The 18,902-nt window shown below is 33.1% G+C and overlaps 1 protein-coding gene across 5 annotated transcripts in view; it reads right to left on the bottom strand.

Annotated features, from left to right (window-relative positions):
- LOC131152626 (protein SPA1-RELATED 3-like) overlaps positions 1 to 11,746 on the bottom strand; it is a 42,737-nt gene extending 30,991 nt beyond the window's left edge. Inside the window, exons 1-7 of one of the 5 annotated variants that reach the window (XM_058104652.1) lie at positions 11,344 to 11,746; positions 10,133 to 11,185; positions 9,795 to 9,952; positions 5,562 to 6,537; positions 5,286 to 5,478; positions 4,889 to 4,980; positions 2,362 to 2,421 (exon numbers count right to left, since the gene is read on the bottom strand). In XM_058104652.1, the coding sequence (XP_057960635.1) occupies positions 2,362 to 2,421; positions 4,889 to 4,980; positions 5,286 to 5,478; positions 5,562 to 6,537; positions 9,795 to 9,952; positions 10,133 to 11,020 (2,367 nt within the window). In that variant the 5' untranslated portion in view covers positions 11,021 to 11,185; positions 11,344 to 11,746. Of the gene's footprint in view, positions 1 to 2,361; positions 2,422 to 4,888; positions 5,201 to 5,285; positions 5,479 to 5,561; positions 6,538 to 9,794; positions 9,953 to 10,132 lie in introns of those variants that run through there. The other 4 variants (XM_058104496.1, XM_058104580.1, XM_058104421.1 and 1 more) reach the window with 4 other exon arrangements.
- Positions 11,747 to 18,902: the final 7,156 nt, after the last annotated feature.

Raw genomic sequence — 18,902 nt, forward strand, 5'->3', positions numbered from 1 at the left:
CATGCTTACTATCTCGATCCAATTCATTATAGATCTATCCCTCCCCCTCCTAATACCACTAATAACAATTAACACCCAATTTTCACCAATGCATTATTTGACCATCTTTGCAAGATTCCAAGTCATCCTAATCACCACGTAACTTATCAAGGATGTGTTCATTCCTTAGTTTATCTTTTTTAGTTATGCCAATCATCCATCTTAAGCATTCACATTTTCCAACTTCTTCCTTTAAGGATTATTGCTTCTTAGTTGCCCAAAATTATGATCCATGTAGCCTAGCTAGTCTTATAGCCCATCGACAGAACTTTCATTTGAATTTCCATGGGTTTCTACATTAGCATACACGCCCAAAGCACTTCTCCATTTTACCCAACCTACTTTAAGTCTATCTATTAAATCTTCCTCAATTTCCCTAGCTTGCATAATAGATCAAAGGTAGCAAAATCTATTAGAGCTAAGATTTTATTGACCATCAATGCAATATTTTCTCTATATTCCTTAAAAAATTACTAAAATTATATTTTTGGTATTCTGTCTTGCTTTCACTTATCTTAAAACCTCTAGATTATAAATCTTCTCTTTGTAATTCCAACTTAGATTCTGCTTCACTTCTAACTTCATCAATCAAGACAATATATCTGCAAACAACATACACCATGAACCCTAATTTTAGATACTCCAAGCAAGTTAATCCATAAGTAAATAAAAAAAAAATAAGTACTCAAAGTAAAGCCTTGATGTAACCCTATTATGAACAGAAATATCCTAACACTCACCACCTATAGTCCAATGGCCCATATGTTGATCACTCCAACGGGAATAAGGTCCTACCTTATTTTGTCTCACGTGGCTGCTTTCAACACTCTAACCTGCTAGCACTTGACAGCCAGATTTTTATTTTTATATATATTTTTTTCTGAAACTTCAAAAATGGAAAAAAGGAAAAGAAAAAGAAAAAGAAAAAGAAAAGCTAACCCGCATTTCAACGGATCTTGTCTATTCGCAAGTTGCAGGAAGAAATCAGGGCAGGGAGGAAGAAGACTGTGTGCACCCACTTGAAATGGAAGCAGGGGAAGAAGATGGACAATTTGACAAATTTCATCACTTAAATGATATTGAAAACTAAACTATAATTTAACTGAGGTGTGTACGAAAGGAATGAGGAAGGCTTCTGATAGCCATTAACATCATTTTTATATCTGACTCTTCTTGCAATTACTAGTGTTAATCGCCACAACAACAAATAACAGGAGAAAATGCAAATTGAGAGCCAGGCTTCTGCACTAACAGTTGAATGCACTTATAATTGGTAATTGCATGAACTACTCATGAAAAAAGCGACTGTAAAAACACATACCCCCATTTTCAGAAATCTTCTTCCCCAAAGAGCAGGTGAAAGTGTGAACCTGTGGTTGGTGGATGTGCAACTTCTAAACTAATTATTTAGCACCCTCTCGGTTTGACCCCCTTACCTTTTCCCAAGCTTAAATATAGAACTCTACCAGCCATGTGAAGCCATTCTTCCTAAAACTTCGTTCCAAGTGCAAGCATAAGTGCATGTTTATTTGTGAAAAACATTTTCCATTTTCCAAAAATACATAAAAATTCAACTTATTTTTATTTTTTTTCAATTTTTTTGCTGAAAATGTAGAAAATAAAGAGTTATTTTAGTTGTGCAAAAAACATTTTTTTCATTTTTTATTTCTAGATTTCAAAATAATTACAAAAAACTTATTTTTAAACTTTCCAAAAATTATATAAGGTAGTATTTAGGATCACAATTTTGGGGCTTGGATTTAGGTTTTTGTGGATTTGGAGAAAGTCAATATATAATTTACACAAGGTCTAAGATCCGAATTCTATGCATCCATATGCAAAGTAAGAATTCAAAAATCTAGAAAATATCAAAACAAATGTTTTCCAACTTTACTATATAAATTTATAAAATTGGAAACCAAGGTGGCATTTTGTAATTATTTGAAAATAACAAATGGAAAATAAAACTATCTTCACAAGCAAATAGTGTCAAAATTTGTATTATTGCTCTTTACTTTACACAAATGTTATTAAACTGAAAAATTGGCTTCTTCTTTTTTTTTTCATAATTCTTTAGAAAACTAAAATGAAAAACGAAAACTGTTTCACAATTAAACAGGCCTTAAGATTTTGTACCAAGTAATATGGTGCGTACTAAGTGAATACAACTTACAGGCATTTGTTAACGTGTTTTCTTTTTTGACTTTGGTCAAAGAAATAGACAACATCAACTGCATCTGAGCACTAGAGGATATGAGTAAACAGTAGATATCAGTGACTATTTTGCAAATTAAGAACTATTTAGGCAGATATATGTAGTACCTCATTCGTTTCTGAGCCTGTAGCAATGTAACCTTCAGATACAGATAAACCGACAAAGTTCTGGAATAAGGAGAAAATAGATCAGCATCATAACACATGTCAACCAAGGGCAGATTTTCTATGAGTCAACAAGTGCAAATTATGCATCTAATACACATACACACATTCATATAAAAACATACTCAAAAAACTGAAGAAAATATCATGAACTAGTATACTATTAGCATTATGCAAATAATGTAAGAAAAGAGAATTATCATAAACAGAAACCTTCTTCCCTTTTCTGGTTCTTAAGCAGCCATTTCCTTTTATTTAGGTTTCTGATTTTTAACTTTGTAGGAAAAAATCATGATCCAATGTGAAGCTAGTCAGAGACTTATACATTTCAGAAGTCCATTGTGATCCTAAAGCATACATCAAGATTAGGGACTTTCATTTTTAAACTCCACTTTGATCCTAAAGCGTACATGAAAATACCACTAGTCAATTAATGGCCTCGTTGTTCGCATAACATAACACTACCACCTTACCAGTTCCCACTACAGCCACCATGACCACAAGGACCCCTACCACACCACTGCAACAGCCTGGCCACTACAACATTCTCATGCTGTTGCCAACAACATTGTCACTTACGACACCATTCAACATCTCTACTATCTCCACATCATAGCTATAACCTTAATGTTTACCTTTATCCAACATCTACAATTTTCAAATTTTCAACCAAGAAAAAAAATATAGGAAAACAACTAAATTCATTTAAAAATATTTAAGTTGAAAACTTTCCCTGATATTTTACGTCAAAAGTAATGGCGTCTCAAAGTTAAATATTGTTAAGAATAACAATTACCTAAATTTTTGTAGCTCCCTTTTTTCGAAATGGGTATCTATAATTCATTACAACACTATATAGGCCCAATTGACTGTAGCAGCACAACTGAAAAGAATCTATAATATTTCAAGAGGGTTTTAGAAATATCATCAAAAGAATACTGTTTACTCAAATTTTAATTACACATAGAAACCTTTGCCAACTACGGCAAAATTTTTAGTATTGCCATGATAATTGTATTTTCAATGTGTTGTTTGCATGTTTTGGCAACTCTTTAAGTGCTTAATAAATTTAACCATGACCAAGGTACAAAATATCAATTTGGAAGGAAATTCACAGGAAAAACAACATATCCAAATTTTTATGGAAATTTCAATTTCAATTTCATTTAAGTTTTTGTTTTGCTTTTTATTTCGAAACAGCAAAAGTTGGTTTGTAAACATGAGAAACTTAAGCAACAATTATCTCTGAATTCTGAACTAGAAGGGCTCTTGGTAGAATTGAATCCAATCAATCAGATTAAAACTCCAAAAACTGAATCAGAACACAACAACCAGTGCACAAAGCTCCCATGCCATGTCAGGGTATCTTGGCAGGGCATATGCAGTGTTAACCCCACAATTGGAGAAGCTGTTTCAGAGTGGTGGGGGGGGGGGGCGTGAGGAGCTTGGGACAATAAAGATGGTAATGCTTTTATTTGACAAAATGAAACAATACAGCTGAGGCAAGTATGTTGAATGTTTGTGCAATATGCCATGAAGCATATAGAAGACATTCCGTCAGATTATGCCCTTAGTTAAGTTATACAAGATCCAGATACAACCTATGTAGACAAGAAAGGTAGTTGCAGTACCTAATACAACCAATTCATCAGCTCAATACTGTATAATTTAAGATTATCCTCACTTGGAAATCAATTCATAGTAAAATTTCATAATAACTGGAACTATTACAGCAGGAAAATAATGGAGATGGCTCACACTTATCTTTGTAAAATTCCCATGCAATTTAAAAAATTATATAGCTTGTTAATTATTCCTAAACAAAAATCAATTAAGAAAATTTTATGCATACTTCCCATAGAGATTGATTCATTAAGTGTCATTGGCAAGCATGTAAAACGGCACCCTACAGGAAATCTAGCAATCTCATCAACACATGTTGCCTTATACAACAGGGTATAATAGAAATCTAAGTTTTAGAATAAGAAGCCCTCTGTTGTGATTGGGGTGTAATGGAAACAAAATTGGGAAAGATGTTATGAAAATGATGTCCTTTACTTATCGTTGAAGTATGACATAGGTTACAAATAAGTTATTTGTCAATTGCCAATGTAGCACATGCGTATGTGCCATATCACCAACTTTCCCATTATGAGCTCAGTACTTGTTAATTTATAAAAGTCAACTAACATGCATCTGTGTGCATATGCACATGATCTATGTAAGGTTTTGACTTAAAGATGAAACTATAATTACCATAAGGGCCATGAAATTATCGAACATAGATCTCAGCATCTTTCTAAAATGTATAAAACAGGTGATATATATATATATATATATATATATATATAGACACACACACAACATATATAAATGTTAATTTGTTAAAATATATGCAAAATACTTCTTGAGATAGTATTCTGTATTTATCAATATATATATATATATATAACATATTGGATGAGTGTACCTTTAGATTCATGTGACCTGTAAATGATTGAAGAGGGCTGTCCAGAACCCGAGAAGTGCACATTGACAAATCCCAAAGCTTCAGGGTGTTATCTGTGGATGCAGAAACAAGGTTTGTTGAATCTACAAACTTGACATAACTCACAGTCTTGCTGTGCCCAATTAGTGTGCACAGAGGTATTTTTGAGTTGCGGAGATCATAGTAATAAATTCTATGATCTGCAGAACCAAATGCAAGTGAACGGCCAGAATCCAAGGGAAACTGAACACAGCAGACATTGGCCTTTGTTTTGATGGTACCAACACTTACTCCCTGCAGTAGCAACCCAGGTAAGAGAAACAACTTATTATACATCCAGAATTAAATATACACGGTACTTGTAACTAGATGACTGTACGTTTAGTTTCAAAGCTGACATCCACCAAGTGCAAAAATAGAATTGCCTGATTGATATTCCATAGCTTAACAGAACCATCATCACTCCCGCTAGCCAACAATGTTGGATCAGCTAATGAGAAGTCGATGGACCATACACGGCTCTCATGCTCTCTCATTTCTGCAAGTGCTTGACTTCTTGTAATATCCCACACCTGAACATTTTTAATAAAACTATTGAATGGCCATAAAACAATCAAAAACTTTAATGGTGAAAGAGATCTAAGACATGACCTACCTGCACTACACCTTCAAAGTTGCTTGAAGCAATCTGGCTCTTGATATAACTATTCCAGCATATACTGCTTAGCTTTGATTTACTAGCCATTTCAACCATGGGATAGTGAATATCATGTTCTTCGTTTAGGATTGAATTAAATTCAAACACTTTAATCTTCTTATTTACACCAGCTGTAGCAAAAAATTCTCCATCGCGATCAAAACTGATAGAGCACACTAGATTGGAAGAATTTAAGACATCCCCCTGCTTTAAGTCTGCCTTAACCTTCAACTTACTGAAAGATAGATATTTGCACAAACCCTCAAGGAATGGGTTTATCCACCCACTTTCTCTACCCTCACAGAATGGCTCATTTGATGGTGCATTATTCACAGAACTTCTTTCGGTTATGACAACTGACCCTTTGCCACTACTACTTATTGGCGAATATCTAGCCACTGGTTTGGCAGAGGGCCTGATGGGCCTGCGTCTTGTCAAAAGATAAGCTGACTCTAGCTTCTTAAAGTTCTTCATCAATCGTGAACTTTTAGAAATAATACTTTCTTGATTTTCAGTGTGAGTATCTGACTTCTTACCCTCATCTAAATTACAATCAAGTTCCTCTGCATTCTGACTTGGAACTCCTGGCCTAAATCGCTTCCTGGACCCCATCAAGGTAGCAGAATCATCATTTTCGACAATATTTATAGAAGAAAGATCTGTTGCTGAATGATTGTCATTGCCAGATTCCAAAAATGAACCTCCCTTTTTCTTGACAACTGTTTGCTGCTTTGTAACTTCTTCAATATCAGAAGACAGAAGGGAAATGGTATCCTGCAATTTGTCAGCAGCTTCCTGCTTTCTTTGCTGTATCAGCAAAAGGAATTCCAGCAATAACTCTTGCTCCTCGATTTTCTCTTGAAGCTCTATTGCAGCTTCACGCTCTTCCAGATTATCTCTTGGTTCATTAAGAAACTCACTTTGTAGCAAATCACTGTTATACAAGGAATAAAAACATGAGTGTTAAACCCAAAAAAAAAAAATCAACTGGAGGAATTAAAATTTCAAATGGCTAAAAAATTCTAATCACATTTTATAATTTGATACACATTGCTAGCCCACAACCTAACAGCTAAAGCTCTGAGGTAAAGTGGCAATCTAACATGGTAGCAAAACTATGGCTACCACGAGATCCTGTGTTCTAGTTTGGTTGCCTATGCTTATTGGGTGGTGGTTAAAAATTATCTTATCTCCTATAATGGGTGTTATTTATCATTTGTTTATCTTTCCACTTGCAACCAGGCTGTGCGTACGGGGGAGAGTGTTAAAGCTTAATATATATTGTTGGTCCACAACCTAAAAGCTTAAGTTTTTAGGTAAAGTGGAAATCTAACATCACACTTCAATACTAAGTACAAACCTCTAACTCAGAAAAGATCTTCTTTGAAAAGATAAAAGTATAAAACCTCTTACTCTTTAAGAATTCCCTGACATAAATCAGCGCAAAATAAATCAAATGCTGAAAAATATTAGGAAAGAGAGGACAAGGTTAATACAACTTGTAACAACAATATAATTGAAGGTGGCATGAAGATGGAATTTCAAGTAGATTACTATTTTATCTATACAGAAAATCAAAAGATAATTTACATTGGCCATTTGACAGTTTCTTAACATCCAGCAGGTGGAGAGAGATAAAGTGATCAATAAATGCCTCAAAAGCCTAAATACAAACTCGCAATTCAACATTACCCATGTATTTCTTTCATTAAATGGAATGTCTACAAAGTAGTCTGCCATCTCCTTCTCATTGATTATTCCTAGGCTCACTTGTTCCCATTCTACTTCCAATCCTTCTTCTGAATTTAAACCAAATTCATTATTTGATCCATAATAAATCCACAGAAACCTTCAATATAATGATTGGTAACAACAATTTTTTTGACTTATGAAAAAAGAAATAAATCAATCAATCGTAATCTTAAATTTCCATGAAATTTTTGAAATTTCTTCTTTCCACCACCCTCAAAAGCAAATTGGCACTCAGCCTCTTTATTACAGTCTCTGTCAAAATTTCAGCAAGTCACCTGAAATTTATCGAAATCTCAAAATTTCAGTGAAATTTGTTGAGCTTTTAGCTATAGAATTAGATTTCCTAGAAATTCAAATTTGAGATTCATACCCAAAATGAAATTTCACTATTAATTTATCCTTCTTTTTATTGAAACTAAAGATTATTACAAGAAGCACAAAAATAGATTTCAGATTTTGTAAATTATATGAAAAAATGAACTTGTTTACTAGCAACAACATTTATTTGACCATTTGTGTCAAAATTATCTCTATTTGTATAAGAAATAATATTTACCTGATTTATAAATTTCATTTATGTTAATTGAATTAGAATATGTTAATTTGATTATTATATTGCAATTATTGCACCTTATAAACCACATATACCTGTCCTTGATGTACTTTATTTATAATATTTATGATCTAAATCATGCATCATTATGTCTATTAATAGTTTCTAAAGTTTCATAAAACAATTTTGTGCCTTACAACTAATTTCCATCATTTTTTTAAATCGAAATCAAAACCACCATTGAACTCAAGATTTCCATTGGAAATTTCTGTATTTCTGAAGTTATGAAATTTTAGTCAAAATAAAAAAATTTAAGACCTTGCAATCAGCCTCAACCAAACAATGTCCGATGCACCAAATAAGCACAATCCAAATGAAATCAAACCTGGTGCATCAAATACAGTAGACTCCAGGACAGGCCAAGAGGTTGGGTCAAGTTTGACAGAGAAACAAACCCCTAAAATTACAGCTGTCTTTGTGTTTCCTACGACCCTGTATGAAGAAACAGACCCGTGACGACTACTTCAATGAGAACCCTCAATGATCAATCTTGAATATCGTAAGTTTCCTAATCGCACCATGCTTCTAGTTCTTAAGAAGAAGAAAAAATCCAATGTAAAGGACAGGACCAAAAATGATACAAAATTACCACCTAAGGTTCACAAGCCAGGCTTTGAGTTACCACTTCTTAAAATCAGTAAGTCAGCACATTTTCCCATTGAAAGAGTCACTAGCATTAATTGTTCACACACACAGACAAACACGCAGATTAAAAAAAATTAAGAAATATATATATAACAAGAAGACAAACACATAAAGTACGTGTAAGGAAGCCTAAAAATTTAGTAGTTTAGGAAAACATATCTTGCAAAAACTCGCGAATCTGACATAGAATGCACAGTTGCACTCCTAACCAGAAACGTCTCAATGCATTAATGTTGTCCTACCAGGTTTAGTTAAAGCATTCCTCATATAAATTCCAGAAGTATCAGATAAAAAATCATGCATCAGTTTGACAGCACAAATAACAACCACCTTGCTTTGTGGACTTCGACTCAACTTGCATATCAAATAAGATGTTATTCCATCTTAATGATTTTATTCTCCCCTTAATACTCCCAATACAATGACGAAAAGTCATAAATAAACAAGAATGCTTCAAAGACACAATCCACACCTTTGTGGCCCATAAAGTACAGCCTAAAGAGGTAAAAATAAGCCTCTTACTGAGTATATATATACACAATCAAAGCAATTTGTGCCTCCACAGGCCCACAAAAGCCCCCTTAATACCAGTAAGCGCTTTCACTTGTTCCAGTAGGTGAAATGGTCATGCATTCACTGTGATGGATACTAATAGGCTGTAGCCTTCGCCAAAAAAAAAAAAAAAACAAAACAAAGGAAGACACCCTGTGAGCACCAACTACAAGGGCTACTAAGTTGTACATAAGAGCAGAAGAATAACCTAATTTATCCCACCCGCTTTTTAGGACATCTATGCTGCATGCACATGGCTACAGGCATTGGAATCAAAAAACCAATGTAGAAAGTCAGATTTTGCACATTAATAAATATAGAATTCTTATACACAACAATAAAATGTTGTCATGTTATCATGACCATGAACAAATCCCGCATACCTTATTACCTGGCTAAAGTGTACATGAAACAAAGCCAATATAAGTCACACAAGATCAATTTCAGTAGATATTAAAATGTACTATAAAAGGAAAATATGGTAATAAACTATCATATAAACATCCAGTCCTCACAGCACACAAGAATTGCTAATTTACCACCCTTCTAAGCATCATTGATAAAAGAATATACTAAAGTACAAAACATATATGGTGAAAAACTAAGAAAGATAATTTAAGGAGAATCACCCCATTGTTGGTCGACTATTTGGGTCAGGATGCAGCAGCCACAAGCAAAATGAAGCTTCTTTGGGCCACTTCAGCAGTAACTGAGGAGGAAGAACTCTATGTCTCATACTAGACATTGTTCTACTCTTTTCTTCTCTTGACGTAACTGCGCAGAATAACTGATCACAAATAATATTCACATCAGTTAATGGATAAAAACGATTAGCACAATAACAGCTACAAACGTCAAAATGAAGCCTAAAATACTGGGAATTAGAAGAAAATAACACAAGAAAACAGTTGTGAAAACTCAATGCATCTCAAAATATTTATAAGGTGGCATCATTTATGTTACAAACCTCAAAAAGGAGGACCCCCAATCTATAAATGTCAGAAGCACAGCAGCTTGGAGCGCCAGCAACTTCTTCGGGACTAGTGTACCAACTGCACTCCATAAGCAATATCTGTTTCAATGGAAATGCTTGCTTCTTTTCTTCATTTTCTTCTCCACTCCTGCTATCTTTGATTTCTCTCCGCTCGACAAATGATACACACGTTGCATAGACTGGATTCGACTGCAAAGCGCAACTGGTTTCAGATTCCATCTGGGAAGCATTTGCTGGAGTTACCTCGGGTCTTGTGTCTTCACTTCTTAACGCGATTCCTTGCCGATGCGAGTCTTTTGGCAAGAGCGAGGATGACCCTTTCACCTCCAGAGTCTGGTTGTTCATCCCATCCTCGAGAGAATCAGAACCCGAGTCGGAACAAGACGCAGATTCAATGAAGGAAACATGATTGAAAGAGGACATGACGAAGCACGACGGCCGCACATTATGAACAACAATTCCTTGGGAGTGTGCCATGTTAACTATCTCCACTATCTGCCTGAATATGTGCAAGCATTCAAATGCATCAACCGATCTTTCTGGTTTATCCAGCCACTGCCTCAAGCTCACATCACCCCATTCTATAGCTCGAACAAAAGGGTCGGCCGCGACCTCATCCTCACAAACCCCAGAAAAGTCAACCTGGGTTTTGAAGTGATCAGTGTGAGCCAGAACAATTCGATTGCTCTCCTCTCCCTCCGGTATAAGCCCAGATTCACGTGATTCGTCTCCTGAAAAGCTGATTCTGTTGGCACGAATCAACCTACTTAAGCCCCTAGAACTTTCCGACTTGTGCCAACCAGACTCGGACGAACCCTCCATTGTCATCCACCTATGGGTGCTGCATGAAGCCCAGCACATACAGAACCAAGAAAAGGGGCAATTCTCTCACTTCTACAGTATTCTCTCACTCCTACCATCACCATTGTGAATCAAAAATGCATTTCGGCGGCCAAAAGCAGGCGACGTAAATAAGCAACTGGATTAAGCCAAACACCTCAGGCCCCTCAACACGAAAACAAATCCCTGCCCAACACAAAGATGATTTATATCAAACTTTTCTTCCAATCGAGAAACATAAATCAACTCTTGAGCATGCAAGTTAAGGTTCAACTCTCTCTGGAAAGAAACCCACTAAATAATGATTAAAAATATATCTATCAGAAAGAGAGTATCAGAACCACCACTAGAGGAACTGATGCCGCTGTCTCGTTACTGCACTGCACCAGACCAGACTTGAGACGCAGACCACAAACTACATATCAAAACTATATTTCATTCATTACACTGCACTTCCCACGACAAAGCCTCCACAGCCTCATAAATTCCCAACATTTTTTTCTCCACAAAAATACAAACAAATATCTCCTAATCTCCCCACCGAAAAACCAACCGTGTGAAAAATACAAAAACCATTTGCCTGTAATTCCTACGCTCTTTTCTTTTGAATCCTCGTTGGTTCTCACCCATTACTTTATTTGCTTCTTTGGAGTCCTTTCCTCTTCCCCATTATCTCTCCCACTTTATTCCAGGTGAACTACGTGGCGCCTCCATATCCTCTAGCTCCGACCGGTGCCAGAGCCCCCACCAGAGTAAATTCAATTTCTTGTGGGCCATCTATGAAAATCAATAACTATGGCACTGTTCCTCAGCTTCCCAAAGAGAGAGAATCCCGGATTAAGGCAAAAACGGGCGATTAATTTCCAATTAAAGCCGAGAGCGATCTTTGCCGATAATACCGAATATTATATAGGATATAGCGATTTTTCAGAATGGAAAAATCCAGTAACGTAATAGAATATTAATTTCAACGATTTGATTGCAACCCAAAAACCCAGAAATAACTTAAAATATTCAGTTGCGTTTGGGCATTTCCCATTTTGGAAAAAAAGTATCATGATTAGGTCACAATCAGAATGTTATCTAGTAAGCAATATATAAATAGGAGATATCCGTCAACAATGCAACTATTATCCCTTCGCGGACTATTAGTCTAGTCTGAGCAATCCACACGACGACAACAATAGACGAGTAAAACGATTAAAACTTCTGGTTTCTGTATGAATTTGGAGTTTTAGGGAATGAACGAACAGACCCAACATAGTGCGCGTGAAGAGAAGTGATAGTATGAAACTTGGAAGTAGGTTGAGGAGAGTACGAAAGTAGAAGTTAGGGTTTAACAAATCGGATATTCGTAAAGATGATCGGTGAAACCAAGCATATGAGAGATTAAACTTGAACATTGAGAACTCGAGCATGGTTAGTTGGAGATTTACAAGGAGAGAAACAGTTGAGTTACGGCAGGATATGCTGACAGTTAGCACTGTGCCCCGGGGCCTTCTCTGTCTCTTTCTACTTCTTCCTTTTTCTCCCCAATTTTATTTTCATCTCTATTCCTATTTTTATTTTATTTTGTTTTTTTTAGACACTCTTCTTTTTCCTAAAACCAGTTAATGCAAAAATAATATTATGTGGGTGCAGGGAAGAACAATTTTGGACATTTGATTTCCATCGAGTGAATTTGAATAAATTTAAATATAATTTTATATAATATCCTATTTAAATCCAATACTACCTTATAAGTATTTGAAAGCATGAATTTTGAATTATGAATTGAGATTTCAATAGATTTAAACAAATTTCAATACACGTTTATATTGCATCTTATACAAATTTAATATATATAATTTTAAATTAAAGGTCTCTTCAAATATAGGGTTAGTTTAATTGGAAAAAACGTTATTATTCTTTTATGCTCTAATATCTTAGATACAAGTCAATACCATGCAATCTCGATAAAAGATGAATCAGTGTATGTTAAGTGCATTTATTTATTTTTTTCCATTATATCTATTTTTTTAATTAACACTCCAAAGTTAATTAAAGATTATTTTAAAGTAGTATTTATAAGATAATAGTACTTCAAGATTATCTTATATGGATCCTCAATGGTCAATTACATCGAGGATTATTTCAACCCCACTGAGCATGAATAACTCTTTGTCAATTGTAGACTATGTACAAATTTATAAGGATTCAAAACCCACCTATCGACTATAAAAGTAACATTAATCTTGGAAGTGAACTTACCCGGTCTATTCCACGTGCTTGAATCCTTACGTTGAGACTTGGATGACCGAAAAAAAAGGTTAAAAAAATACTTGATTTGGATGTGAATATGTTTTCCAATACAAAGGTAATGATTGACCAAATTATTTATAAATGATCATAAAGGCATCACAACATGTATTCATAATATAACCAATACATAGTTTCATGTTTGCGTCTCATCTTATCTTCTTTTCTCTCCTCTGCCCCTCAATTATATAGGGTACTCACCTCTTTGTATATTGTTTATGTGATAATGTTTTAATATGAAACATGTGACAAAAAGTCTCACTCATCTTATGATTGATGCAAACAAAAATAAAACTTATTAAAGAATCAATTTGTCACATATAAAATCTAAAACTGGAATAATATGAAGATCTTCAAGATTCAACTATTAAGAAAAAAATGTAGTAGGTTTTGAATTTGAAGTGGTAAGAAAAGAAGAATGAGATCATCTAAATTCCTTTAATCCAATGGTAATGGTTGATAAAAAAATTATCTCTCTCTCTCTCTCTCTCTCTCTCTCTCCCTACCAATTCTAATATGAGTCCAATCACCTCCCCCACCTTGCTCTTTCCTTCTACAATTCCTGCTTTTCAAAGGTTCCCTTTCTCTTTCTCCTATTTTGCAAGGACACCCTGTGCCTAGTCCAATTCCTTGGGAAGGGTGACGCCCACTCCAATATTGCTTCCATACCCAAATTTTCAATTTGTTTTAAAATAATAAATTTAATAATAAAAAGAAACAATTATGGGTGGCTTGCTTGTGCCCTGAGTTTGGAATCGCACCATAGTGTCCAAAATGACACGACGGTGGCTGGGGTCCTTATAAAAAAAAAATTATTACATAATCAAAGACAGTAAAAAAATTTATGTCACATTCAAAGAAAATCAATTTAATTATATTTACACCAAAATAATAATTTTAGTTTTAAAAAAGGCTAAGTTCTATTTGGATTAAAAAAATTATTTAATAAAAAAAAAAAACAAAGAAATTGATGTTTTGTTCTATGCTACTCTATATCAAATATTATTAAAAAAAAATTTTTTTGTTAATGCGATTAAGAAATAACAGAAAACCAAATGTTAATCAGGAATAAGTTAAAATTTTTTTTATTAACTTGTTAAGCATTTAATTTTTTTTATAGCCATTCATCCTTTTCTTCACACTTTAATATAAAGAGAGAGAAATATTGAGGTAAAACTCAAATGTATGTAATTATGTTGGGGAAGCAAATCAAAGATAATCTCAATAAATTAATCTTTAGAACCTCCATATTTCCAACTTAGTTCCGCTAAAAATGGATTCGAAATTGAAATCATAATTGAAATTCATATGAATCAAAAACAGATCGGACTGATTTCCTCTCAAACTTAGTTCGGTAGAGAATTGAAATCATATTGCACTATAGTATTAGGTATATATAGTCATAAGAATCAAAATAAGTCTAGTTTATCGATTATGCTTCTATATAGTGCAACAAACTCATAAAATTAATCAATAATGAATAATAATAATTTATTCTTTATAACAATATCATGATCATCATGCATATGATTATTTGATTATATTTTTCGCATACTATATTTTATTATATTTTTTGTTATAGTATTAAGTATTCTTTTGTACATAAAATCATTATTAAATTTTATATTATATGTTTATAGCCAATGATTTTAATAGTTTTATTTATTTTTTCTAAGATTAAATGATAATATAATAAATCAATAACCATATCACGATTATATCTAGTGTTTTATTAGAAATTATTCTATTATTTTTATGTTTTATAATAATATTATGTTATTCCATAATAATAAATGTTAATAATAAGGACTATGATTTTTTACATTAAAATATATTATTATATTTATATTAATTTATATGTAATGATATCATAGCCATGTGCTTATTGTCACCCTAACCTTATATTTTATATATTTACCACATTGGCATTGGATCCCTAACTTTTTGATTCTTTGAAGGTTGATTTTGTTAAATAGGAATGTACAAAATAAAAGAAGATCAGGATGCATGCATGTACATTGTGTAGGTCAAATTTAATGGTTGCCTACTATTGGAACAGAAGAAAGACTGTCTTGTCTATCTGCCCACATTTTTAAAAAAAATAATTAATTAATTAATGATTAATTGAATAATGCTATTACATGATTGATAAATATTCAAAAAAAAAAACCCATATTGGTCACTAAAATTAGTCCCTTGTACAACAATATTGTTAATTTAGTGATGTTAATTAGCCTTGACAAGTTTGTAAATTAGTACACGGTACGGACATGGTGCTCGTTTTATATCTATACAAATTAATAATCGCTCATATTTGATATATGAAATATATATAATTTAAAATAGTACTAAGTCAAATTTGAGATATTATACTTATATAATTATCAAGAAAATTGGGACTGCCTATGTTGATTATGTATTATTGACACAATTTGGATGTGAATATCTTTGTCGAAAAAAACTATTAAAGGATAATTAGACTCTTTGACTTGGCCTATATTTTTTATAAAATGACCAACCTGTATCCTTGAGGAACATGCTTGGGGCATCATTTGCATCATGATTTGATTAATTAAGAAACTGTTTAGGTTAGGAATTAGATCTAAATTTGAAATAATATTGCTAAGAAAGAAGAATGCAACCAATATCATCTAAATTCCCTTAATACAAGGATAATTATCACGGCCCGAAAATTCTGCTATATACATATATATATTTTTCTTTTCATATAAAATAAGTCTGCTTTGACACCAAACTATATTGTCCCGATCCCGAAGTGGGGTAATGGGTAAACCTGATTATAAACCAGTCCATGAACTAAATAGCGGAAACATACATAAAAAAACTCATATGTAATACCAAAGTTATACAACCATCCATCAACATATAAGTATCTTCCCATACACATATTTACAACCCATAGCGTACAAAACATCACTGTATAAATATCAGAACTCACAGACACTTACTTTCAACAATATTATTTAAAACCTACCCCAAAGCTGTGATAACCCAAAAATATATATATGATTAAAGTACAATAATAATAAAATAATAAAAATGGTCATTTAGTTAATATCAATACAGAAGTGTTTTTCTGTAGGATCTTGATTTCATGTTTGATGCCTAAGAAAGACCTTGTCTAAGCGAGTGCTCAGAGACCATTGCGGTTCAGTCGCTCCCTAGAGGTCGGCCTGGTCAAAATGGAATTTCATAGGATAAACAGGATAGACACTGTTTGTACACGTAAATAAGCATATATACACAAAATAGTGTTTTGACAAACATAATTTGTAGAAATACATAATAAGATGATAATAATATAGGTATCATATGTAGGGCCCACAAGACTATGTGTGGTCCACATGAGTTCCGGAGCCACAAAACACTGTTTATATACGTAAATAAGTACATAAAATAATGTTTTGACTGATATAATTTGTAAAAATATATGATAAAATAATAATAATATAGGTATCCTATGCGGGTCCCACAAGACTGTGTGGGGCCCACATGAGTCACGAAGCCGTATGGAGGTTTACACAAGTCTTAAAGCTATGTAGGATGCATAAAATCGTATAGGAGTTATTCGAGTTACGTAGGATCCATTCGGGTCTCGAAGTTGTGTGGGGCCCACCAGACCGTGTGGGGCCCACATGAGTTTTCAAAATTCAAATTTAATTCTTATTCAAAAATAAATAATAAAAATAAATAAATACTAAAAATGGCTCAAAATTAATAACAATGATAATAATAATAATGATTAAGAAAAATAATAAAATAGTAAAATAATTAATTAACTAATTGATTAATTAATTAGGTAAGTGATTAATTAAAAATTTATTTAATGGAAATGGTGGCAAGCACTCCCACATGGCCTCCATCCCCATCTCATACTCAACCCATACCTTGCCCATCCCTTGGCCATTCTTTAATTTTTAAAAATTATAATTTCACCCATCTCCCCACACTTTTATAAATTTCATTTCTTCCCCAAAATTTTTCTATAAATAGGGAGCTCTCAACCTTCATTTTTCACAACAATTTTTCAAGGAAGAGAAGGATTAGTGAGTGAAAGAAATTGTGGTGAAGAGAGAATTTTTGAGTAAATTCTCAATCACCCACTCTTTCCGATCTCATTTCTTAAAGATAGTTATTGTGTTCGCAGCACACGGTAAAAGAAGAAGGTAAGTAAATTTTGATTATATTAGTTTTTTTTTTATTTAAAATTCATACCCGAGTTTATTTTATAAGTAAATTTCAATTATGTTAATTAGTTTCACAAAATTTCCATAAGTTTATTTTTACGCATATTTAATTACACCAGTTCTATCTTTAATATACTTGCATCTATTTTTGGGTTAAGAAATGTTCTAATCCCCTCGGGTAAATTTTCAGCATTTCTTTCTATTCAAAAATAAAATTATATATATTTTTAACACAAAAATTGTGTGGCATGAGTTTATTTCTACATTGCATTTTTTTATAAAAATATGAGTAAATATGAGATTTTTATGATATTATTTTTAATTGCATAAATTATAATAAGATGATTTTAAAACCCCTTATGGCAACGAAAGTTCAAAGTTACAGATGCTCGGTACCGCAGCTTAAAGTTTATACGGATCAGAGTGCACCCACACTGTTTACAGAGTAGTTATTTATGTTAGTGGATTTCTCCTGAGTACACACCTGGTTCCGAATCAAGACTTAATAAGGAAAATCTCACTTAAAGTTTATGTACGTTGATTTAGTTTGGTCGGCCAACCAGCTAAGTCCAGTCTTCGGACCGCACAACCCAGTCATGGGGGTAAACATGACTTACGGCAAACAGGCCTAAGGGTGGTTTTTATAATATATGTTTATACATATTTAATTACGTGTACAAGTTACTGATGATTTGAAGGAAAAGTATAAGTTTACGTAAAAAGGATCATTCTGGTGCTTAAATGACGATTTAAGGAAAACGTATAAGGAAAAGTATATGTATGTTTATCATTAAATATTTTTTACAGTTTTAAAGTTAAAAGTTTAATTTAGCAGTTATAATATATGATTATAAAAATTTACTGTTGAAATTGATGACAAAAGTTTTATGCAGAAATTTTTAAATTTATATTTATTCTAAAAGCAGTCTTGAAGTTATAGTATTAAATATTGTTTTACGAAATTCTTTAGAAGCTCATTTTAGCCACACACTAATAATAATCTTATTTACTTACTGAGCGTCGTCTCACCTCAATCATATTTTATTTCAGATAACTCTGAAGGACATGTCAGAAATCAGGCTTAGCAAGCATGCGGGTGGGGATTAGAAAAATAAAGATTGATTAGAAATATTAGTATGGTTTCAGATATTTATGTTTGTGTAATTTTTCTTCTTTTGAAATAAATGATTGTAATATGGAATATTAGCGCTCTAGTTTAAATCAAATTGAGTTTATTTTACTTCCGCTGTAAATGAGTAGTAAAAAGTTAATATCTCAGGCCCCTCAGGGTCGGGGTGTTATAGAAGCACTCTAACCTTGATTCATCGTATTTCCTGAAATGTTTAAATTCTAGAAGTGAGACACCTTTTTGTAAGAAGGAATATATTATTATCAGT

This window comes from Malania oleifera, chromosome 1 (assembly GCF_029873635.1).
Source record: "Malania oleifera isolate guangnan ecotype guangnan chromosome 1, ASM2987363v1, whole genome shotgun sequence".
NCBI classification, from domain to species: domain Eukaryota; kingdom Viridiplantae; phylum Streptophyta; class Magnoliopsida; order Santalales; family Ximeniaceae; genus Malania; species Malania oleifera.